The sequence below is a fragment of the Drosophila serrata genome, unplaced genomic scaffold, assembly GCF_035046125.1.
Source record: "Drosophila serrata isolate PLE 108 unplaced genomic scaffold, ASM3504612v1 contig_382, whole genome shotgun sequence".
Lineage (NCBI taxonomy): Eukaryota > Metazoa > Arthropoda > Insecta > Diptera > Drosophilidae > Drosophila > Drosophila serrata.
The window spans coordinates 379,750-403,465 of NW_028257280.1; the positions used below are offsets into that span (position 1 = coordinate 379,750).

The 23,716-nt window shown below is 43.1% G+C and overlaps 3 protein-coding genes and 1 long non-coding RNA gene across 9 annotated transcripts; 1 reads left to right on the plus strand and 3 right to left on the minus strand.

The window, feature by feature from the left end:
• Nucleotides 1-1,084: 1,084 nt before the first annotated feature.
• Nucleotides 1,085-1,862, minus strand: Nazo (nazo). Its single transcript, XM_020956107.2, has 2 exons — nt 1,464-1,862; nt 1,085-1,397 (listed from the first exon to the last, which is right to left on the minus strand). The coding sequence occupies exons 1-2, from the start codon at nt 1,657-1,659 to the stop codon at nt 1,177-1,179; spliced, it is 417 nt and encodes a 138-aa protein (XP_020811766.1). The 5' UTR covers nt 1,660-1,862; the 3' UTR covers nt 1,085-1,176.
• Nucleotides 1,863-4,850: 2,988 nt separating this feature from the next.
• Nucleotides 4,851-6,876, minus strand: LOC110186745 (uncharacterized). 6 transcript variants are annotated; one of them, XR_015273253.1, is made up of 3 exons: nt 6,675-6,871; nt 5,594-6,402; nt 4,851-5,402 (listed from the first exon to the last, which is right to left on the minus strand). It is a non-coding gene; the product is annotated as an uncharacterized LOC110186745 (long non-coding RNA). The 6 variants fall into 6 exon arrangements; XR_015273256.1 differs by lacking the exon at nt 4,851-5,402 and having other exon boundaries at nt 5,547-6,153; nt 6,205-6,402; XR_015273255.1 differs by lacking the exon at nt 4,851-5,402 and having other exon boundaries at nt 5,547-6,145; nt 6,199-6,402.
• Nucleotides 6,877-10,919: 4,043 nt separating this feature from the next.
• ato (atonal) lies at nt 10,920-12,188 on the minus strand. The gene has a single exon (XM_020956232.2). It carries the CDS (start codon nt 12,114-12,116, stop codon nt 11,115-11,117), a length of 1,002 nt encoding a protein of 333 aa, XP_020811891.2. The 5' UTR covers nt 12,117-12,188; the 3' UTR covers nt 10,920-11,114.
• Nucleotides 12,189-21,491: 9,303 nt separating this feature from the next.
• On the plus strand, nt 21,492-23,448 carry LOC110186534 (putative ATP-dependent RNA helicase DDX55 homolog). Its single transcript, XM_020955735.2, has one exon. The coding sequence runs from the start codon at nt 21,556-21,558 to the stop codon at nt 23,392-23,394; it is 1,839 nt and encodes a 612-aa protein (XP_020811394.2). The 5' UTR covers nt 21,492-21,555; the 3' UTR covers nt 23,395-23,448.
• The last annotated feature ends 268 nt before the right edge of the window (nt 23,449-23,716 follow it).

Consider the following 23,716-nt stretch of genomic DNA (forward strand, 5'->3'; position numbering starts at 1 on the left):
CTCATTTAGGTCCCTTTAGGCAGGCTCCTCTGTGGTTACTTTTTTGGGGCTAATCGCAAGTTCAGTTTTCAAAGTCGCATGCATACTAATTGGCCATTGTTCGTCCCAACTGACCAATTGCCCAATGGAGTTGCCCACGACGACACGTGGCAGCCACACAATATGCAATATACACACAAACGTACCTACTATATAGGATCGGTACGGATCGAGACCGAATGGACAACAGCTGGCCCTAGAGAGGGACCAGGCCCGTTCCCTGCCGTTCTCCGCTTCCGTAGTGAGCCAAATTATTTTGACCTGCCTGCCAGCAAGAGCGGCAGCACACTGGCCGAAATTGTTAGCCGGTTGTAGGCAACAATTTAGCCTCACTCAGTGGTTCAACGGGGATACAACAATGTTTTCGGTGCCACGAAAAATACATGTCTACGAATCTTTATTTCGATGCTGGCGCAATTTCACCAGGAGTTTGAATTTTATCTTATTTTTACTGCTTGTAACAGTTGTTGCCCCTGCCCACCATGATGATGATGCTCGCACACGACATTGCCGATCCAGCACCTACTCCAACTCCACCATCTGTTGATGGTAGGTTCCCCGATCCCAGACAACTGGCGGAACCCGGTTGACGGTAAGCGCGCGACGCTTGTCTATTGCAACTCGGGGTTCCCTCTGAGTGCTCGCTGGAGATTAGACAAAACTGAAATCGGCAGACATAGAAAAGAGTCCTTAAGGGGTTACAGAAATGCTACAAAAATGTTATTCAATCGAGCAAGATATTATCCTTTATATCGTCCAGGACCTTTAGTAGTTAGTAGTAGTAAAGTAGTTGCTGGTTAAGAGTCATGTTGTTATAAGCTTAGAAAATATATGTTTACTTTACCAGCATTTTATATTTACAAACGGTGCATTTATTACCAACTGAGTCCGAATTTCACAAATATAATAATCTTATCAGTTTGGCGAAGAAAACTAGCGATATAAGTTACTCGATTGACAAAAGGGCTTCATATTATTTATTGACTGTTGTACATATGATATGCATTATATACTCTTTAAAAGATGGATATAATATAATATAATATTTATAAGTGGGGTATATGCATTTATTTTAGTCATCATTAAAAAAGAATAACAGTGATTATATAGAGTTATTTTTAGTCAAAAAAGAAGTCATTAATCGATAATGGTCAGTCCCATACGTTCGGTGGCAAAGGATTTAACGGCGTTTAGGGCCACATTTCCAATATCCTCGTTGCTCAGAATAAGTCCCACGACTTTTACGGCATCGATGGGCCTAACATTGGTGATGGCATTAACCACGTGATCCTTCAGAGCTTCGCGCTCGCTTTCCGACAACTCATTCATGATGATCTCACCCAGCGACTTGAACTTTCCTGGAATAGAAGTCAATATAAAAATCAATATAATTCTCCCTATTTTATATTGAAAAGTAAACTTGCCTTCGGTCAGGCCATAGGCTGCAATGGCTCCGATGCTTCCTCCAACCGCCAGTCCACGGGGACCCATCAGCAGGCCACCGACCAAGGCTGAGATCGCGCAGATTGCGGCTCCTTTGGCGGACTCCTGGAATGTCACCTGGACGTTCTCGTTGTCGGCCAATATGGACAGAGCACTTATGAGTTCTTGGGTACTCATATTTCTTGAATTTTTTTGAGTGTTAAGTCTGAACAGTTTTAGAACTTTCTAGCAACTGAATCCCATGTAACAATCACTTCATCTTATCAGTTAAAAGGAAAAAAAAATGCAGACTTCCCCCACTCAGTGATGAGAGTTTCTCAATAGTCACACGTTTTCTTTCTCGATTATAATTGAAAAGTTTGTTTTAGTGTTGAGCAAGGCCTACGTGGATCACAAAGCTTTCTGATGGGCGTTATTTATAAAATAAAGTGATACGATGCTAATAACCATTTCGTTTGTTAAAAAGGGAGCAAATTGATTGGAAAATATTAGTTATGCTTAATTAGCTTCAGTGTATAATTCACCCTGCATGACTAAAAGTGCCACATTAAAAGAATAAATAACAGCTAAGGAAGATTATCTTTATTTATAATTTGTTCTTAATTTGGCAACCCAAAACAGACTAGTTCTTTTACAAAAAAGACGGCTGAGAACTCAATATTTTGGCGGCGTCGATGGTCAGAGAGCTCATATTCATATTAATATGAATTTAATGGTTTTTACCTTGGCGCAGGCTATATGCTCTTACCCCAAACCAAAATCGGCGGCCGGCCCCTTTGGAGTTTGCCTTACGTGTCTGGATGGCGTTTAAGGAAATCGCTGCCGGATTTTCTATAATTTTGATTGATGCGGCTTTAATAGTGCTACCGCTGAACTTTCGGGTAACTGTAACTAGACCCCAAATCTAAAGCAAACCTGGAGAGGATCTCGCCCCCAGGATATCTGAGTATATGTAGCTGTTGACTACTATGTATGTAGAATGTATAGGGGAGTATCCAGGAACTGCGACCTGCGACCAACTGGCGCGTCTTCCTCCTGACAATAAGGAATTATCGGGATCGGCAGTGTTGTTATTATTATTTGCTGTCTGCAGGACGAGCCGCGTGGCGTGCGAGTGAAAGCCAGAGAGAAGGATCTTAAGTGCAGAACGGTGGCCAGAACGGGACAGCATGGCAACATATGCCATCTTTTGACCGATCCTCCTCCTGCAGGACCTCTTTCTCCCTCTATATATATCCATCTCGGTTTGTCTTGGGATCAGATCCGAAAAGGACGGCGGCGCACGCCGTCATCTGGTGCCACTTTTGACTTTGGAAATTGGGTTGCCCCAGAAAAACTAATCCTTGCATCTGAGAAAAGCAGATTTCATAGATTATTTTCCTATAAACAGTAAATGTGTACCTTAGAATAATTATTTGTACATATTTTTTAAAACTAATTAAATTCGAAAGGGCCGGAAAGCATAGTTGCTGTTAAATGCAAGTTCATTTTTATATATAATTTTTTATTTGTATTTTATTTTGAACTATTTGTATTGTATGTATTTTGATTATAGGTTCTACATTGTATTTAATTTTGGTTACTCTACTATCAACATATATTTCTTTAACTGCAGGACCCGTTTCCCCGATCATTTAAAATTATACTTTTTGTTGCCGTAGCTGTTCGGTTTCATTTACGGTTGGGGTTTTCCCCCTTCCCCGGTCGCCTGGCAATTTCAAGGAAGCGGGAGCACTCCAACAGTTACTGTTGACTTCCGATCGGAGCACGAGTGCTGGAGGGAGACGGAGAGGTAGCAGCAGGACAAGCGGCTTAAAGGACACGACCCCAAGCGGAAGGGTTGCTCATGCTCCTGGGGAATGGTGCGGGGTAATGTGCACTCCGGTACTCGGCATCGGGAGGTGTGAGGCCGACAAGGATGCACAGACACAGACGCACATTCGGTGCTCTGCTCTCGGCTTACAAATCCAAATTGAGCCCCGAAATCGCGCGCGCATGCCGGCCAAAAATGAACACGTGTGCTGCCTCAAGGATCGGGCCAAGAGGCGTCAGCTGGCCAACTGGGAAAGATGCCGCCACAATAATTGGTGCGCCTATGAAGATGCTAGAAAAATCAAAGAACTCTGAAAGTGGATAAGGAAGTCTCTAGCTAAAGATAATATTAATTATCTACCCCTGCAGGGTATTCTAATTTAAGTCAATAGCTTGTAAACTAGTGAAGCAGTCATTTCCGACCCTACAAATCATATATATTCTTGATCAGCATCGACAGGCGAGTCTTCCTAGCTATATCCGCCAGAAAGAAATTTTTTCCTGAAATTTCCCATTTTTGGAAAAAAATGAAAAATTTACAAAAATCGGGCAAAAAATCACATTTTAAATGGAGTATGCAGTTTTGTTAACCTGCTCAAAATTAACATATCGAACGATTTCCGAATTGAAATTAATGCATTTTTGGTTTAGTTATGAGTTTTTTAAACTTTGATTTGTGTAAAAAAATTGGATATAATAATATTGTTAATATCGATTGAAACTGGTATTTCACCTGCAGTCAGAAGCTTAAAAGAAAGTAAAGGAGTCATTTCCGACCCTATAAACCATATATATTCTTGATCAGCATCAACAGGGAAATCTTTTTACCCATGTCCGAAAATAGGTTAATTTTTTTTAAATTTTCAAAATTTTATAAGGGGTGTTACATTTTTAAAATTGTCAAAAATATGCAAAAAATTGAATATTCCTAACCTTCAAATTGAGTATGCAATTCATTAACCTAATAAAAACTATCATGTATCAGCTTTCCGAATTAAGATCAATGATTTTTTGGCTCAGTTATGATTATTTTAAGCGTTGATTTGTAGCAAAAAAATTTAATTTTTTGTGGGTTTAGTAATTTATTATTTATTCAATCTGTTGGCATACATACAATAAAATAAAGCAGTTGTTTTAAGTTTCGCATTCCGAAAAGACTTTTAAAAAGTATAAAAGGGGCTACCAAAAAAATAAAAACAAAAGGATTCCAACAAATGGTGTCCAATAATTTCAAACTTACAACAAATTATCCGCCAGATAGGCGTAAAAAATCTGTAAACCGCTTACACTGATGACCATACACCAAATCAAAAGCAACGAAAACAAAAAAGTTCATTTACATTAAATACCGATATCGGATAGATCCAGATCTGGGCTAAGTCAGCATTCAAAGGATAAATAATGAACTCCTAGCCGGCGGAGACAAATGTATAATTTTACAGATCGCGCGATTCAATTAGAGACATCGCTGAGCACAAAAAATTAAGCAATAAAATTAGTTGTGGTTCACGCAAATTGAAAGCATCAAAAGGATCCTCAAGGACATGCCGCAAAAATAGAGCAATAGCCATGAATCAGGACGAGGGCCAGGCCCATTGGCATACCGAGCAGTTTTCTCGTTTTCATTTTCATTTTCGTGTCATAATGTGTTGTAAGTAGTTGCCTTTGTTTCCCCGTAGGACCCGCTATTGTTCCATTGTCTTGCTTAAGGACCTGTCCCGGAGAACACCCGCGAGGTTCCCAGCATCGCAGGATTTTCTCCCTTTATCTCCCATTTTCCTCCGTGGCTGCTGTGTCAGTTGCGACCACAACTTGACCCTTATACCACCAACATAAAATGTTGACAGGCGGAACACGCCTCTAAAATATTGTGCGATAGTCCTGTGGGGTCTCGGGGAGTATCCTTCTCATGGCCAGTTGAGATTTCCTTCTGACAGTTATGAGCTGATCACCGATCACGTTTTGCTATCTCGATGTAGGCGCTTAGCTGCCACGAATTTATTGTTATTGACATTTTAGTTGGGTGGAATCACACGGATTACATCTGCTAATTACACTATGACACAGGTAGTGATCCTTTTAGGCCTTCGGCGGCACTGTCGGCGTTCCTTGATCAGGAATATTTTATTGCTAATCAGTCAAAGTTATGGGGATGTTATCAGGAAATGTGCTTGGGAAAAGTTGAATTTATGGTGTTCTAATTTAATATGTGTATTAATTTGTTCTATTATAATCAGAAACGCTTTCTTAGCTATTCTAGTAGTAGTTGTATATTTGGAGTTTAACCAGCACAGCTTACCCTCTGAACTCGATATGTCGAGTTCAAGAAGCCCCACTTTCACGATCGCTTAAACACAAATCGCCTGGAAAATCACGGCAAATCATCGCCGGCTCACCCCTGTGCCGCAGGTGATAAAATTTCGCACATTAATACTTAATTACTTGAATAATTTGGGGCCAGAGGATTAAGTTCACACTCACCCCGGACAAAAAAAATCGCAGTCAATGCAGGTGGCAGTCCCAAAACCGAAAGCCAAAAAGCCACTGCCGAAAATGTGGTAAAAAAAAGGCCAAAAGGACTTGTCCCTCTGAAATGAAGTGATGCCAACACCACCGACGTCGTTGACATTAAGGAGCTGGAGTCGGGCTCTGGCCAAGAGTATGGATGCATCTTTCACACGAAATCCCGATTAATAAATATACAAGTCCACAAGTATTTCTGATAATTTGAAAAGTCGTCAACCTGAGCCCCACAGGAGAATGGGGATGGAGGCCGAGACGGTGCCCCCTCTCTACAGATTCCATGCGGAGTCTGGGGCGACTCTTCGGTGCCCAATTACAAGCAAATGAGCTGGAAAACTGTATCAAATGACCCAATGTCAATACAAAATTACAGGCTCAGACCCGGACCCGAAACCAGGAATCTCTTGTTCGCCGCAGACCAGGCCAAATCTTCAGACGGTTCTTCTCTCCTGCTGCTGCTCCTCCTCCCGGATTCTTTCCTTGGTCGCATCTTAACGTGACAAAGCGACGGCGATGGCTTGCGTGTGGCAATTTCAGTTAAAAAACACTGCAAACTTGTATCTGTGTGCCGGAATATTGTATACCCTAGAGGAAAAGGTAGGTCTTTGCAAATTTGTTAAGTTCATTTAACCTAGAAATTCCAGTGTTGTATTTAACGATTTTCTTTAGGATTTCTTTGTATACTACAAACTATTTAAACAACCTTGAAAATCTAAACTAAAATATTTGAAAACCCCCCTAAGGGTATTACAAACTCGTTGCCCTGAAACATATATTTCTGATACCTTTTTGTGGGCTTAATGCCTCGTTTTGGTAGCATCTTTACGTTTTTGCTGTGTGTTAATTTGATGCCTCACCAAAAAATTATCAAAAGATCCAGAACGACTTTGATTTTTGATGCACTTTCACTGGCCCTTGGACTTGGATCTCCTCCTCCATTGGCTGCAGCGTGAGATACTGAGAGCTTTGGCTATATATATTTATATGTGTATATAGATATATATGTGAAGGATGCCCACCTACTTGGATGGGTTTTTGGAAACCGAAAGCCAGTCAACTGAGCCGATCTGTGTGGCTAATTGAGTTACCCAGAGAGTAAGGCTCAGATTTTTGGACCGCTTTGTGGCCGTGCGAATAATTTGTCAAAAAATGGTTAACGGTTAACTTTGTTACTGTGCTCCCGACGATAATGAAAATTCTGATCTCGATCTCGATCTTGCTTGGTAATCGGATCCGGGTTTTTGCGAGGGATTGATTGATGGAAGATGATGCGTGGCGAATCGTTTGACTAATTGCCGCGTGTGGGACTTCCTTAAGTAAACAAACGCGGGTGACCTTTAATAGAGTCCTTCGCCTGCGCCGGTCTCCCTGCCTTTTTCTTCCTTCCTCTCTCTACCAGCTAATCCCTAATCCCTATCCTTGCCTTTCTCCGCGGACCGCACACAATGCCCGTTAATGGGCAGGGAAAAGGATCAGGCCAAGAAAACGAAGGGGGTGTGGTCGTCGTGATTTGGTGTCGCTAATTACAGACTTTGAGTATTTTGCGCCGTCCGTTTTATGACTTAATAATTGTATTCATTTGGCCTGGACGTTGGGCATGGACTTGGACTTGGACATGGCCAAAACCAAGCCGCTGCCCACACACACACACAGAGTGCATGCGACTCGCAATTGGGAGTAAGGTGAGCAGCCCAGACTGAGGTCCACATGGCATTAATCTTCGATAGCCGATTTACCTGGAGTTGCGCAACAATTAAAGGATCAGCGCAAAATGTTCACACAACAATATGCCAAAACAAGTAAGCGGCGGAAACGGAAACGGCACTTGAAGTAGGAAAAACAGATACAAAGTAAAAAGTGCTTGTGGTTAGACCCTAGAAAATTTTGTGGAAAATGTGCCCTAAAATTGCATGAGAAAATCCCATTGATTAGAAACAACAAAAAGTAATAGAGGAAGTTGCCTTGAAAAGGGAAAATATATGAAAATAATTGGAAAATTTAGCCAAACCGCAATTAAAAAATCTACAGAGTTTCAATAGGTTTTCCAGAGCTACCTGTTAAATATCAAAAATTAAAAGTAAACAACAATTTTAACGACACCTTTTTCAAACTGATTATGTTAAAGAAATATACTTTATAAGCCTGAGAGGAGATATTTTTGATTGGTGAAACTTAATTTGGTACCGATTGTGCACTTAACGATTCCATTTCTTAACAACCACAAATCAGCCTTAAAGACCGATTATTCAGGCGGCAATCAATGAAGTTCGGAACTTGAAAAGTCGGGATTCGGACAATAGCCCATCCCCGGATCCTGCCCCATGGCGACACTAACAAGAAGTGACAAATTGATGGTGTTAAAGCTCATTAACTTACTTAACTCGCACTTGCAGATGGAGATGCTGCAGCTACAAATAAACCTCAAAAACCTCAAAATAAAGCTCGCCAATTATCGACATGACAAATTTCCATGCTCTTACTCGTGCATATTCCCCTCCTGAAAAAAACACAAATAAATAAAAAATAAAGAAGAGCAAAACCCACAGGGGCGACGCACCCCAAAAACCGGACATCGAATGCATAATAATACGTGTTAATAATGCTCAGGCAAGCTGTCTATAAATTGACAAAGACATGCAAGAGGCTGCTACTCCAGCTCCTGCTCCTGCTCCGCTCCTACTCCAGCTCCTGCTCCTGCTGCTTCTGCTGTGTCTCCTGTTGCGATCTTTGTGTGTTTGCCGTGCCTGCTGGATGTTACTCCTGCGGCTACACAGAGCTAAAACAACGAAAACTTTACTGACATTTCTAGGGATATCATGTAGCTATGAGCTGTATTATTTGTCTGTTTAAATAAAAAGTAATGAAAAAGATTCTTTTAGGACTCTTTATAAAGAATGTAAGATAATCGTTAAATATAGATACCTTCGCGGTATTTAAATCCTTTGATTTCATAGAAACAAATGAATTATTTATTTGAATTTGATAAACTTTAAATTGATAAATTTGTAAATAAAATAAATATTAATATATTAATCCTTGCAAACTAATTTCTGCATTTACTAATAATATTTTAAAATCACTTCCGCTCTTCCTGTGTACATCCCTTTGCTGCCGCTGTGTCGGCGGCATGGCCAAAAGCCAAAAGTTAAAAGCTGAAAGCGGAATATCTGAAAAGCAAAGAAGAAAGACGACTGGGGTCCACAGTTGCCCCATTCATGAATTCTAACTAATTGTATTGGCAGAGGCAGTTGCATTTTGGAAGCTGGAGCCGGGTCCCAATCCGAATCCGAATCCGAATCTGTGCAAATGCATGCAGGTGGCAGGCAGTAGCTCCTTGGGATACCGGCAGGAAGAGGCCGGGACCCCGATTCGGAATCTTTTGTTGTTGTTTTCGGGGGAGACGACGGCGGAGACCCAAACAATTTGTGTAATTGACAAATTGACGGCAACGCTTTGTGCGGAAGCGTTCAAAGCCGTAAATTGTCGCTAACAAGAGCGACACTCTCTGCAAGGGACATCGGCAGGATATCGCGCGGGTATACAAATATATAATTGCCTGAGTCGGGGATCGGGAATCGGTGATCGGAGATCCGCCCGCACCTCGCACGACCACTAAATTAAGTCATTAACAATTTAACGAAGCCGCTGTCGATGCCACGGTACCGCGTAACTAATTATGTGAATTTCCTTTTGATTATGAGCCCCGAAACCCCAGTGAGCTTTAGCGGTGACGCCCGAAAATGGATTTTATAAAACAAACAGAGACGGCCCACGAAATCCGGTCGCTGCCACGCCCCCTCATCCTGAGCCCCAGCCCCATCCACCGCCTCCGATTCGCTCCAATTCCCATGCGGGAGTCAGTCGATCGTCAGCAGTCGCTGTCGCTATCAACAAATTGGTTTCGAATCTTCCGAATGATTGACTGACTGACGAGAGACCAAAACCCGGCAACTGATCCGTTTTCTGCTGAATGAATTGGTGCACTGAGAGAAGGTAGTCGAATTATTATGTCAATACAAGATAAAACCCACTTGCCCACCTCTATCTCATCAGGTTTTAAGTCTGAACCAATCCATCATTAGGTTAGCAGCCACTTGATCCTGTTGAGAATACTAAAGCATCACAATTTGGAGAGTAAAGTTGAAATAATTTTATATAAATAACCTTTTCTCCCTGTGTAAGCTTTAGCTTAAAGGTCTTAAGCCGCTAAGGTTATCCGCCAGCAACGATCGAGGATCGAACTTCGCCTTAAACGATTTGCTGAGTGGCGGCGCTTGATTTTCGGGACTTGGCCGCTTCAGGAGGACCTCAAAGTGAAAAGGACGGACATTGCATGCGACTCGGACTTACGACTGCTGAAAGGAGATCGGCCCAACACTTAACTTAATTTGGCAGCTACACTCCGGCGCACCGTGCCGTGTAATTATTGGCACAATACTGGCTCTGCTCCGTTTTCGGGATCGCTCTCCGCTGGTATTTGTTTTCTGGCGGCCCTAATTTTGTCGAACTGTCTACAAATTGATCGCGAAGCGCCAAATCGATCACCTTCCCCCATATAATAATAAAAAAGTCCAAATCGCTGGGCGCGAGACGCTAAACCCTCGAAAACTGTGTGAGAATTGATGCCCCCGCCCGATAAGTGTGTGGATGATGCTTGAAGGTAAGGGGATCTGAATTCGGAATTCGAATTTTAGGAGATTTGAGTGGCCTGAGTTAACTGGGATTTGTATTTATATTTTTTAACCCTTTGGGTTCCTTTTTATTCCATAATACAAATATATAAATATAAATGCATTACATATGGGCTAATGAGTCCAAACTTTTATATTTTTCTACGAAACTAAATCTAACTGATTTTTATTTAATTTATTCCTTAAATTGTGATATTTATTTTTTTTAATAATTGTTTATTTTGAACCGCATTTACATACTCAAATTTTAGATAAGGTATAGAAATCCGTTTGGATAACTAAAAAATCCATAGATTTAGGGAAGACTTTACTTTGTAACGAACCCATTAAATAAAACCGCTCAAAAGTACCTAAAATATAAACACATAAAAACCTGTAAAAGGAACAAGCAACCAATAAGCAAAAACTATGTTTTAAATTTTAATTTAGCTTTTATTTCGTCCTCCTTAGTAACCTAATCATTGTCTTCCATTTAGGCTAATTAACTAAGCAATAAACGGCATAATACTTAAGCGGTAATTCACTACTGGGCTCCAAGCTCTATTTACAGGAAAGGTACAACATTGGGTGGGGTTCCACTACATAGGACACCTCCGCATCGGCTCCTCATCGCAGAAGATCCCCCAGGGCGGAGATGTAGGTCTGGGCCATCTGCAGGGTCTCGTGCTTGGACAACTGGCGGTCGTTGCCCAGACAGGGCAAGTACTGCCTGAGGCGGTCGAAGGCCTGGTTGAGGTTTTGCATCCGACGACGTTCCCGGGCGTTGGCGGCCAGGCGACGCTTCCGCTTGACCACCGGGGTGATCTGTTTGCCGCGCCTCTTCTTGCCGGACCCCGCTGCGGTGGCATCACCATCGCCATCGGCCAGGTCGAAGGAGCCATCATTGCCGTCGAAATCCTCGCCACCGCTGCCGAAGAGCATCAGGTCGTCGTCGTCCTCGACGGCGTCATCGAACAGGGCGGAGTTGTCGAAGTCAAAGTTCTGGAACTCGTCGGTGTAGAGGTTTATTGTGGCTGTAGCTGCGGATTCTGACGTGGCTGATGCTGTGGTTGAGGCTGCGTTTGAGGCTGAGGAGGTCGTGGTGGCCATCACTTGCTGGTTCTTCTTAGTGTAGGAGCGCTTGGATTTCGCCACGGCAGCAGCGGGAGGGGACACGGTCTTACAAGTGCCCACATTGGAGGAGCCCATGGCCTCGACTGCCGGTGGAGTGGCCACAGCTGGTGGTCCTTGAACTGTTGCTGCCGGGGGAACTAGTCCCTGCTCTAGGATAAGTCCATACTGCTGCTGTTGCTGTTGCGGTGCCATGCTGCAACCACCATTATACATGGTATTGAGATCCACATACTCGGGGCTCTCGGATCGGTGGCTGGCCGGCGAGGACGAGGAGATCCACCCATCGGAACTGGCCTGCTCGAAGCTGATGAACCCGTTGGCCGACAGGTAGTTGCTACTGCTGGCCAGCGAGTTGCAGTTGAACTGGTAGTGGCTCACCACGCCGGGATTGTAGGCGGCCATGGGGTTAAAGTACGGCTCGGTGGCCGCCGTCTTGAAGCCTTGCAAGTCCTCGGAGGTCTTGTAGTAGTAGCGATAGATCTCACTGGACGACATGGCGAAGGATACTGTGTGCTGCTCTACTGCTCTGCTGGAGGAAGGTAAACGGACGCTGCGGCTGCTGGCGTATTTCTGACTGGTCTCTCGTCCTTTCAGCCCTATTTATACCCAGGAGACCGGGTCGGACAGGTAGGGAATGGGATCAGGGAGCAGGGAGCAGGGTCGAGGCACAGGTAAACGGGTTCCCACGAGAGAGCACAGCACGTGCCGCCCAAGCTAGCCAGCCAATGGCAGTTGGTGGTGAGTTGTGGGCTCGAGAGCAGAGAGATTTTAAGTTGGTTTCACATATTTCGATTGGGACTCTCCGCTTAAAATGGCGAACAGCTAGACAATGTCGATTCTTGTATGTTTAAAATATATATATTATAGCTATTAGATAAATTTATATGCTGAAGAAAACAAATCCAAAGAATAGTATTTAAGCAAGTAAGTTAGATTTTTCCGTGTTTTGAATAGAAAAAGATTTATAATTCAGCATTAAATTTATTCCTTAAAAGCAAATTATGGAACGGAAAACTACAATATTGTACAATATTTATTCAACATTGTGATACTCTTATAAATGTTCTTATTAAATATTTTCCCAGCTTCGTTTTGGATAAAGAGTGTAACATACACAGAAGTTTAATAAAAAACGAATTTAATTGCTTAAATACAAATGTATTTAAATATATATTATAAAGGTAAATTTCTATGTTTTAATAGAATATCGAACCAAAAGTTAGAGGTCCTAAAAATATTAATGTTCATCTTCTAGTAAAATAAAAAAATATAACTGCTCTTTTCCTGATATTTATCACTTTAGCTACATCTAAAGCCGCTAACAAGATGATTATGGGGTTTGCCAATCCGGAACTAAAATGGGCGGAAATGCAAACAGAACTTTGAACAAACAATCCCTAAACTGAATCATAGAACAGGATTAAAGCCGACCGCAAAAACGAGGAAAAATTTGCAAAAATCCTTACAGATTTCAAACCATCATCAGCGATTTGTCAGCACCAAAAGGCCATAGAGGAGAGCCTCCTCGGTGAGTTTATCTAATCTGAATGTGGCAGCAGGACTACCTACCTACCTACCTGCCTCCTTGCCTGCCAAGAGAAGCCTTAGAAAAGTACCGACCGACAGGATATATCGCAATGGAAAATCTTGTTTATTACAACTTGGCAAAATCTCCAATTGATACGCTTGTTGGCGGTGAACGGGGACTGAGAGGGACCTTGAAGAGGGTGAGTCGGCGCTAGCCAAGGACACGCTCAACTGAGTCCTTGATCCCTCTAATAAGCGTGGCAGGCTCCGACTAGGAGTTGGGTTAACATTTTAGCGCCTCGCAATTAATACGGCCGATTCGGGTTTCGGGCTAATGAAAGAGGGAATTTAGTTGTAGATGAACCCCGAATGACATGGCATAACAAGGCAGGGCAAGCACGGTGGTCCCAGAATCGACAGAATCGACAGAATCGGCCAGTCGTGGTCCGCCCACGCACCCTCAATCCCTAATGATTCGCTGGAAATCATAATGCAATGCGTTTTATATCCCTTTGAAGATCCGCGCCCACCCAGCCACTGGCAGGAGAACTAGTAGCACGCCCCAAAAGGACCTGCAATAAAAACGCTGTCAATTAGATAAAAATGTCACACAACAAGCCGCAACAAGAGAGAGCGGCAGCCAAGAATTTATTGGACGCACACCCAAGTAACCACCGAGACCCCGAGAGTCCTCGATTGTCCCTCGAATGTCCCTCGAATATCCTGTGCAATTTACGAGTCGCTTGTGCACTGACAGTTGTGCAAGTGACGCCCTCGGTTACACCTGCAGGAAAGATCGCATCCCTTGGATTACGGATCGCCATGGCTGATGTAAAGTTTGTCTTTTATCGGAATTAGCTGATGTCCTGGCATCCGCCTGAGACCTGAGTCCTGCATATATCGATTTGAAAATTTACATTTTCATTGCAACGATCACCGCTGCTGCTGCACGTGCCTCGAGTTTGTTGCAGAGGCAAAAAGGCCAAAAGGGTTAACAATACGCAGCTATTTTTTCAGCTCCTTGGACGGGCGCCTTGCGTGCCTGTCAGTTATCGAGTAGCCTGATCGATGTGGAGGAGACCCAGTATGTCTCCAGTGCCCAGTGCCAGTGCTACATCATTGCCATCATTACGCTGGTAACCGGGTCGCTTCTTTCATGTCAATATGGATAAAGGCAACTGGGAGGCGCTGGGAATGCGGAGCAGCTTCCAGAAAGCGCATGTCAAAAACCATGTCCATAATTGGGAATTCCTTCAAAGGGAAGATGGGATGCTCTTACTCGAAAAAGCTTTTTAAGCTTTGATTAGTTAAACAAATTGTCATATAAAAGTATGAATATTATCGAATTAAAAAAATTGTGTTATAGTTTCATTCAGAAGCTTAAAACTACGTGAAGGAGTCATTTCCGACCCCATAAATCATATATATTCTTGATCAGCATCAACAGGCGAATCTTTTTAGACATGTCCGACAAAAATTAAATATTTTCAAAATTTTCAAAATTTTATAAGGGGTAACATCGTTAAAATTGTCAAAAATTGGCAAAAAAAATTGAATTTCTTTAAACTTCAAATTGAGTATGCAGATTTGATAACATAATAAAAACTAACATATGAAAGGTTTCCTAATTAAGATTAATTCATTTTTAGCTGAGTTATGAGTTCTTTATCTTTGATTCGAATCAATTAATAGAAATATTGCTAATATTTAAATATTTTTAGCTTAGTCATAAACGATTTCCGTTAAGATTCTATAATTAAATTACAAAATACAAGAGTATACATATATACTTGAGCTTCCCGAATTTAGTTTCCATTCTTTTTTTAATAAATTTTGTACAAATTTTCTATAAATTTTTCAAGAATGTGTCAAACCGGAGACTTGAAATAAATTGTGACCCTTTTTGTTGTTTTAACTAGCGGTTTTTGTACATAAATATTAAAACCAAGTCCTTAAGAGTCGTCCTACTACCATCACTATTACCCTTTTCGAAGGCAAGGAACGTGTAGGCGCTGGCGTTGGGAGTACACGAGGAAAGTAGGCGCACGTCAACGACTCCCATTAGCAAGTCGCTCTGGGCCGTGAAAGTGGTGTCCAGCCCCGGATCGGGCTCCAAGGCGATCCCAGCTTCTGCAGAGCAGCTTCAACTTCGGCCCAGTTATTTTTTGCGAGTCAAAATTGAAAAATTTGTATGTTACTTATTTTATTAGCATTTAACACTCTGTCCCATTTCTCAGACGAGAGCGAAAGGACGGAGAAAGGACCGGACTGCAGCGGTAGACATGCAATCCGAATGTCTGGTCTCGCATGCCATCTCCAACTCCAGTTGGTGGTAAGTACCCCCAGCTCCCTCTGGATCGTACCTGTGGGTGGCCTGGCCCCAATCCACGAATCCTGGTCTCCGTGTGTGGCATTTCGGCAATTGTCAAATTGAAAATTCATTAAAGCCGAATTAAATATGCAAATTCAGAGCAGCCCAAGTTGATGAGGAGGACATCCAGTGCCCGTTGGCCGCTCATTGTTCCTCCTCAACTGTTTGACTTGGCTCTGCAAATATTGACCGCCACGGAGAGAGGTGGAAAAAATTGGAAAATATCATATGTACATATGGCAGCTCCTCCTCGGTTGCTAAAAAAAAAGTCAAGTGGAAATCAAAGCAAATACGAGGGCTTCGGATGGAAGCAAACAAGCTCCTGTGGATGGGTTGGCCACTGAATGGGGTGAGGACTCTCTACCGGAAAGCGTTCAAAATTGTTTAAACAAATATCGTGCATAAATTGCACATTGTCCGTGGAGTGGCCGGCAAATTGCTCTGGGCATGGGTTAATTCCCATGAAAATTAAAACTAGATTATACACAAGGACTCAGCTCACCACAGCCTCGCCTCGAATCGGTCCCTGCAGCGCCCACTGTGTCATTGTTTGGGCACGCCCTCGGCTCTCGTCTGCCATATCCCATTGTGCCGGCACTTTGTCATAGATTGCATACTGATGGTTATCATCTCCGAGGAGGAGGTGGAAGATGCGTTCAGTTCTTTAGATGGGAGATCGGTCCATGGAACAGCACTTTTTGTCGCACGGCACCTTTGACTTTGATGCCGCAATTCCCTTGTTTTGTTTTGCCAACATTTTGGATCAATATCTGGACTGATCTCCCTGGCAACTGACTGGCGCCAGCATTGATCCCCTTATCCCTTATCGAAACAAGACTAATTCGCCACACATATTTTATAGGATTATGCATTTGAGACGGCTGTGTGCCAGGTTACATGAGATCTTCTGACCTGGCCAGACTTACATTATTTAAATACAAGAGAAATGCATTCTAAACTTGTATTCCAAATAATCATACAAGGACAAATTGATAACTAATAGGACAAATTAAGGCAATAAGGGGATACGAAACAGAGAAACATTAATTTCATGGTGCATTTAGCCAAGTTCCTTCTTCGTTTCCGAGTCGGAAGTGGCAGAGTCATAACCGATCGACAAATTGTGATTGCTATTGTTATGAGAAAGGATCAAAAGGTCCCACGGAACCCTATCCCCCAGCCAGATCCCAGCCAAGTGATCAATTCAAATTTGAAACACTACGAGAGCTGGTGGCGAGGAACAAAGAAAACCAGATGAAAACTACGCAATCACTTGAGAAAAATCAAAAAGGCTCTGAAGGACCTACTCGGCCTCTCCTCTCCTGGCCCTGGTCGTAACCATAACGTAACAGGTGGCACGGAAGCCGCACAAAATAAAAATGATTAAAGCAATAAAAAAATAAAAACGAAACGAAACGAAAACAAAACTCTCACACAAAAGACGGGGCAATGGAGAGCCTTAACAGCAATTTTTAATAAGATTTTTCGTAAATTTTGAGGCCTAGGAGAGAGGCTGTCCCCTCCTGTTGCTCAAACAACTTCCGATTTCGATTTCGATTCCGATCCTCGATCCTTGATCCTCTGTCCTTTTGGGCGTCTCCCCGGCAGCGAGTCAAGTGTTAGAACATTTTGCGGAAGGATGTGGCTAGGATGAAAAATGACTAAGAAAAGCGAAGGCGAAGGGATTGAAGCTGCCTAGACCTGGCAGACCACGTGGTTAAGATTCACTTTCGAGTGACTCACTCAGATGATTAGGAACGCAAATAATTGGATACACAATAGAAAAAGAACTTCAGAAACTAAAACTATCTTTAAAAGTAAAGCAAATTTTGGATTAATATACGAGTTGTGTTAAATTTTTAAGCATTCTACTTTCTTCTTCTCTCTGCAATACCTTGGTTTAAATTAATCCAAACTCTATTTTATAGTTTCTACTAAATAAATACCACGTTACTCTTCTTCAATGAAACCACTTTTTCTCGGTGTGAAGTAGAGTTCTGAAGCTCTGAATGGATAAGAAATTACCAAGGAATTCTCGTAGCGTAATTGAGCATCTAATTTGCGGCGGCAGGCGGCAAAGACGGCAATTGCAAGAACTCCTCGGAACCCCTCGGAATCGTCGGCATTCCGGTCACGATTTGTTCTAGATGCACTTCATGAATGGAACCCAGGAAAGTGTTTCCCTTAAACCCAACCCAACCTCCGTCTCGAAACCCATTGAGAGACCCGCCGATCCGCGGCCACTCGAGCGCGAAACAATTAACAAGTTTTCATAGCGATAATACAACAATTGCCATATTGTTGCACTCAAGATTTTGTTGTTAGCCGCGGAGAATAAAAAATAAAACAGAAGAGAGTGCCAGCGAATTCCTTTGAATTCACGGATTCAACCCCGGGGCCAGAGGGACACGGCCACTGCTGACCTTTGGAAGGGGAACCGATCGGAGGCCACTCGCCGATCGCTGAAAGAAAACGAAAATTTATAATAATGAGGAGAGGGGCGTAGCGGTGCGGGTGCGGGTGCGGGTGCGGGGTATAAAATGTAAACTAAAGATACTATTTATATGCATTATTTCGGCTGAAAAGGAAGTACCAAATTACATTTAATTAGGCGAAACAACGAAATTCGCGTACCGTACGCGAATCCGAGATAAAGATGGGCAAATGGAGTGGGATCAGGAGCAGGAGCAGGCGCAGGAGCAGGCGCAGGAGCAGAAGCAGGATGGATGGCCAGTCAGAAGTCAGACCGATTACCACCGAAATCCGAGTCGAGTTGAGTCCCTGGAGCCCATCGACTGGCGACTGCGACTGACGACTGCCTTTGGGTGAAATTTGCACGTTTAACCTTTAGGCAAACAAAATTAACAGAACAGCAAGGGGTCACTGAGAGAAAAAAAGGGATTACATATTTAAAAATCTGTTTTGTTTTTTTAATATATTGTGTTTTAAATTGAAATTATGGTTATATTTGTGAAAACGCTAAGCAATCTAAACATGTCATAAACTTATACACTCTTAACTTAAAAGGGCAAAAATCTGAAAAAAAAATATTTGTAAAAACAGATCACTAATTCTTGTAATTATTTAAATTATTTTAAGCATGAATTTGCTAAGAAAACTGGTAGTTTCTCTCTGTGCAAAGAGCCGCAACAATCAGCAATCGAAAACTGCGAACCTGTTGAACCCAAACGCAATTTTCATATCACTTTGATTGCTGCCCAGGATGACACGCGTGCGCCGGCTAGAGAGATGAGATAAGCTGCCGATGATCCAGGCAGCCCCGAGAGTCTGGATGAAGACGGGCTCAATCCGAAGCCGAGAACGATGCCGAAATTAGGGTAACAACCGAGGAGGAAGCAAAAAAAAGCGAAACTTTCAAACGGTTTCAAGGACTGGATGGCCTCTTATTCTTTCTTCTTTCCCTTTTATGCGTCTTTTCAATTCTGCGGAGGTCAGTTTATGATAATTCCTCTTTTCCCATAGGTGCCATTGGCACTTCTCACCTTTTTTCTCCTGTCTGCTGTAAGGACGAGAGTCAAGTGGCCGCCGTCCATCCCAGACAAAAGAAATCGAAATTAAATGCAAACAAATCCCAAAACGGTCAGTGTGAGAAATGACTTTCTAGGAAGGATCTTCCTGCATAACAAGCAACATGATCTCAGTGGCAGTAGTTGACTGTCAACAGACGAATCCCTATCCCCGATCGAGGGTAATTGATATGTTTTACCTTGTAGCATTGTGTAGTGTACAAGTGAAATGTAAATCGTAACTGATATCGACCTGGGGCCAATTTCTCAAACATCAGAGCCAATGAAATTGAAAAATTGGACATCAGATAAGTGGCTACTACTGTCTGGAGTCCCTAGCAGTTATTTTGGAGTCCATTCTAATTTGAAAATCAAATTTTGGATTGGGTTTGGAAAACCGCTGACAGTTCGAATTTTGTTTCTCTGAGGTGACAATTGCATTTAAAGGAAAATTGATATTTTTAACCGCATGTGTCACTTGTTGAGCGACCACACAGGCACTGGAGTCTAGGAAGGCTCAAACCAGGTAGCGGAGAATCAAGGGAAATTCCCAGCAAATTACCAGGATGATCAATGATCATTCAGAGTTTGCCATTTGGATGCAGGAAGAGGCGTTTCGCTTAATGGAAACTAGAGCAAAATGTGTGAAAAACCAGAGCCAGAGCTCAAATAATTACTATAATGCTTTTTTCGGACCAGAACAAAGGACTGTGAGCTCCTTAAATTAACTCCCAGAGGTAGAGTCATAATTAGCATAATTACAGAGGATCAAACCGACGCCAGGACAAATTCCCAGATGAAAAATTTGATTTATAAAACTCAAATCCAATGATCACTCTACTTCGATTTCCAAGAATCCGTGGAACCGTTTGATAAATTGACCAGAAACTCGTGTCTGACTTAACGCCCTCGCTGGAGCAGCGGCGTCAGAAGGGGTTAATTGCCTCGGGGATGCAGGACTCTATCACGTGTCCAGGCATAGCCGGGCATCCTTTACAGCGGAGTGAGTCGAGCGAACAACTTTAATTGCCCCAATTCAAAAAAGAGAAAAACGGGGATGCGTTGGCGTTCACCACAATCCTGGCAGGCTTTGACTGTGTTTGCACTGCATTCGTTCGATTCGTATGGAGATATAGGTACAGATATAGATGCCAGGAGAGCGGCACAAATATAAACAATAATCAATCTCTTCAAGGGTTGGGTAAACAAGAAAAAAATAAAAACACACAAAGAACTCGGACGGCAATGACATGTCCATGGGCCAGTCAGATTTCGAAGGCGTTCTTGAATTGATTATTCCTTTGGGTACAAAAGAAATTAAATATGAAAGGGTCTGCTCTAATTTAATACATATTTATGAGGAAAATAGATCAATGCCAATGCAACGATCCTGGAAAGAATCCTTTAAGTGGCTCCTTAGGGGTCGAGAAACACTTAAGGATTAAATTGTGTACCTAGTTTGGGGTTCGCTATCGTAAATCCAATGATTAGGATAAGTTTTGGTATAATAAATTACTTAATTAACTGAGAAATCAGAGAATTTATAAGCACAATTAATTGTTTATTTGTTCAGCATGTAGCTTAATAACTTATTTGTAAGGCAAGTAAACATTCTTCGAGCGAAACCACCTTGTCGCCATAACTGTTCTGCGTTCTCTCCTTTTCTACCTTTACTTGGCCACAAGTTAATTTTTAAACGCTTCATTAACTTTTGGCCACACGCGGTCCCAACTTTTTCCTCTGCCCTTGCCTCTTGTTTCCTTGCGGGACTCGGCTCAGGTTCGTCTGACGCGCGTCTGCCAAGGCGGTCGATGGGTCGTTTAGCCTGTTGGTCCGGTCCTAAACACCTCGCCCTTTCGTCACTAGAAAAAAAGGCGAATGCTTTTTACTTCCGATTTTTTTTATATTTGTTCTTGTTATTCGCTGGCATCAATATATTTTGGAAATGCAGCGCATGGCGACAGCTGGCACACGCTTTTTTCTGGTGATTTGGAATCCATACAAGCAGCGGCGTGTGTGGCACGTTTTTTGCCTGTGCGTCGTGCTCGTTGCAATCGTGGGTGTGTGGCTACAATAGAAATGCGAGTGAAAGCGGCGACAGATGGTCGAGATGCAGGCGCAAGTGTCAAGGCTGGGTTTATTCGTTATTAATATTTATTTATGAAATGCATTTAAGTTCGATAGATAAATGGCGCCAAGAGGTGATCGAATACTATTCGATAACTAAACCCCAAAACCAAGTGTGGTAACACTGGGCTGCTCTGGCAACTCTGAAGATAAGAAAATTCATTTTGGGAAATGTGCTAAATGCACATAATAAATAAGTTATAAGTTATATAAACAAGTTATACGCTGTACAGTGTATGAACTGTTAAATTAAAATAATTCGATAAATTGAGCTCTTCAAATGATATGGTCTTAAATAGAAAAACAACTGTTGCGCTATCTACTTTTCATTCTCTGGTCACACCATCGCGCACATGTTTGTTTTGTTGACAAAACCGTCAACATGTCGCGAAAAACCTGGAATTCCCTGGACAAACCGCCGCTCTCTGATGCTGTGCTGCAGGTGGTACAGAGCTTCGGCTTCCAGCAGATGACTCCCGTCCAAACGGCCGCCATACCTCTGCTTCTGGCGCGAAAAGATGTCTCCGCTGAGGCTGTTACGGGCAGCGGGAAAACGCTGGCTTTTCTTGTACCCTTGCTGGAAATCCTGCAACGGCGCCATAAGGAGACCGCCTGGGGATCCAAGGAGATCGGAGCACTCATCATCTCGCCCACCAGGGAACTGGCTCGCCAGATATCCGAGGTGCTGGCTAAATTCCTTGAGCACGAGGATCTTGAGCACCTGAATCAACAGTTGATTGTAGGCGGAAACAGCATCGAGGAAGATATCGCTACGCTCAAAAAGGAGACGCCATGCATACTAGTGTGTACCCCCGGCCGACTCGAGGACCTCTTTCAGCGGAAAGGAGACGATCTGAATCTGGCGGCGCGTGTCAAGAGTCTGGAATTCTTGGTACTCGACGAAGCCGATCGGCTGCTGGACATGGGATTTAAGACCAGTGTAAATAACATTCTCGGCTACCTCCCAAGGCAAAGAAGAACTGGCCTGTTCTCCGCCACCCAAACTACGGAGGTTACAGACTTAATAAGAGCAGGATTACGAAATCCTGTGCTGGTTTCAGTGAAAGAGAAAGCGTCTGTTAACACTCCCGCTCGTCTGCAGAACTTCTACAAAATTGTCGAACCAGAGCAAAAATTCCTGGCACTGCTGGAGTTCCTCAGCTCCCCCGCCACTCGAACCGGCAAGGTGATGGTGTTCTTTCCCACCTGCGCCTGCGTGGAGTACTGGGCTGAGGCTCTGCCTCCGTTTCTGCCCAAACGCACGGTGCTGGGTATCCACGGTAAGATGAAGAACAAGCGGGCAAATGTGGTGGAGAAGTTCCGCAGCGAACCGGAGGCTGTGCTCCTCTGTACGGATGTCCTGGCGCGCGGCTTGGATGTACCAGAAATCGAATGGGTGGTGCAATGGGATCCGCCCTCCACTGCCTCCAGCTTCGTGCACCGTGTGGGACGCACCGCTCGGCAAGGAAATGAGGGCAACGCCTTGGTGTTTTTACTGCCCAGCGAAGATTCCTATGTGCACTTCCTAAGGATCAACCAAAAGGTAGAACTGAATGAGCTGATCCAGGAGACAGACGAAGAGGCAACTCAAGTGCTGGAACTTCCGGCTGTGCTACAGAAACTACATCGTTTGCAAGTGGCAGACAAGGGTATCTACGACAAAGGAATGCGCGCCTTCGTTTCCCATGTGAGAGCCTACACCAAACATGAATGCAGCGCTATTCTTCGCCTAAAGGATCTCGATCTGGGCAAAATGGCCACTGCCTATGGTCTCCTGCAATTACCCCGCATGCCAGAGTTCAAAAACTACAAGGGCGATGGCTACATAGCACCCACCTTCGAGGTGGATGTAAACAAGCTGACCTACAAAAATGTCCAAAAGGAGCAAGTGCGTCAAAAAAAGCAACAAATGTACGAAGAAACGGGGAGCTGGCCGGGCCTGAAAAAGCACCAAAAGCGCACCGAGTCCTGGGATCAGACTAAGAAGGCCAAGCTAGACGCCAAGTCAAAAAAAGAGCTGCGCAAGGCCAAGAAGAAGCGTAAGAAGGAGGCGGAAGCAGAGGCCGGAGGCACGGGACCAGGAAAACGAAAGAAGCAACAGTTTAGCCAGGAGGACCTCGATGAGCTGGCCAGTGACATTCGGCTTTTCAAACGACTAAAGAAGAACAAGATCAGCGAGGAAGACTATGACAAGGCAATGGGCATTAAGGACGATGATTGATCTAAGGCCGCGGGGACTTGCTTACGGTTAATAAAAATGTTGTTATGAAACAAAGTGTATTTATTTAATTCTAATTCCAATTATTGAACATTTAATAGAAGAAATATTTGAACATACGCTGAAGTTGAAAGATGGGTTGGAGTCTAGGGAAGCTTTCAAACTCTTATAAAATTTGAAAATAATGTTTATGCTTAAGATGTCTGGATCGATTTGGCTTGTGATGCTGATCAAGAATATACAGGGTCGGAAACTACTCCTTTATAGCGTTACAATTTTCTGAATTAAATGAAACTACCATTTAAAGGTATTAAAATTAAATTAG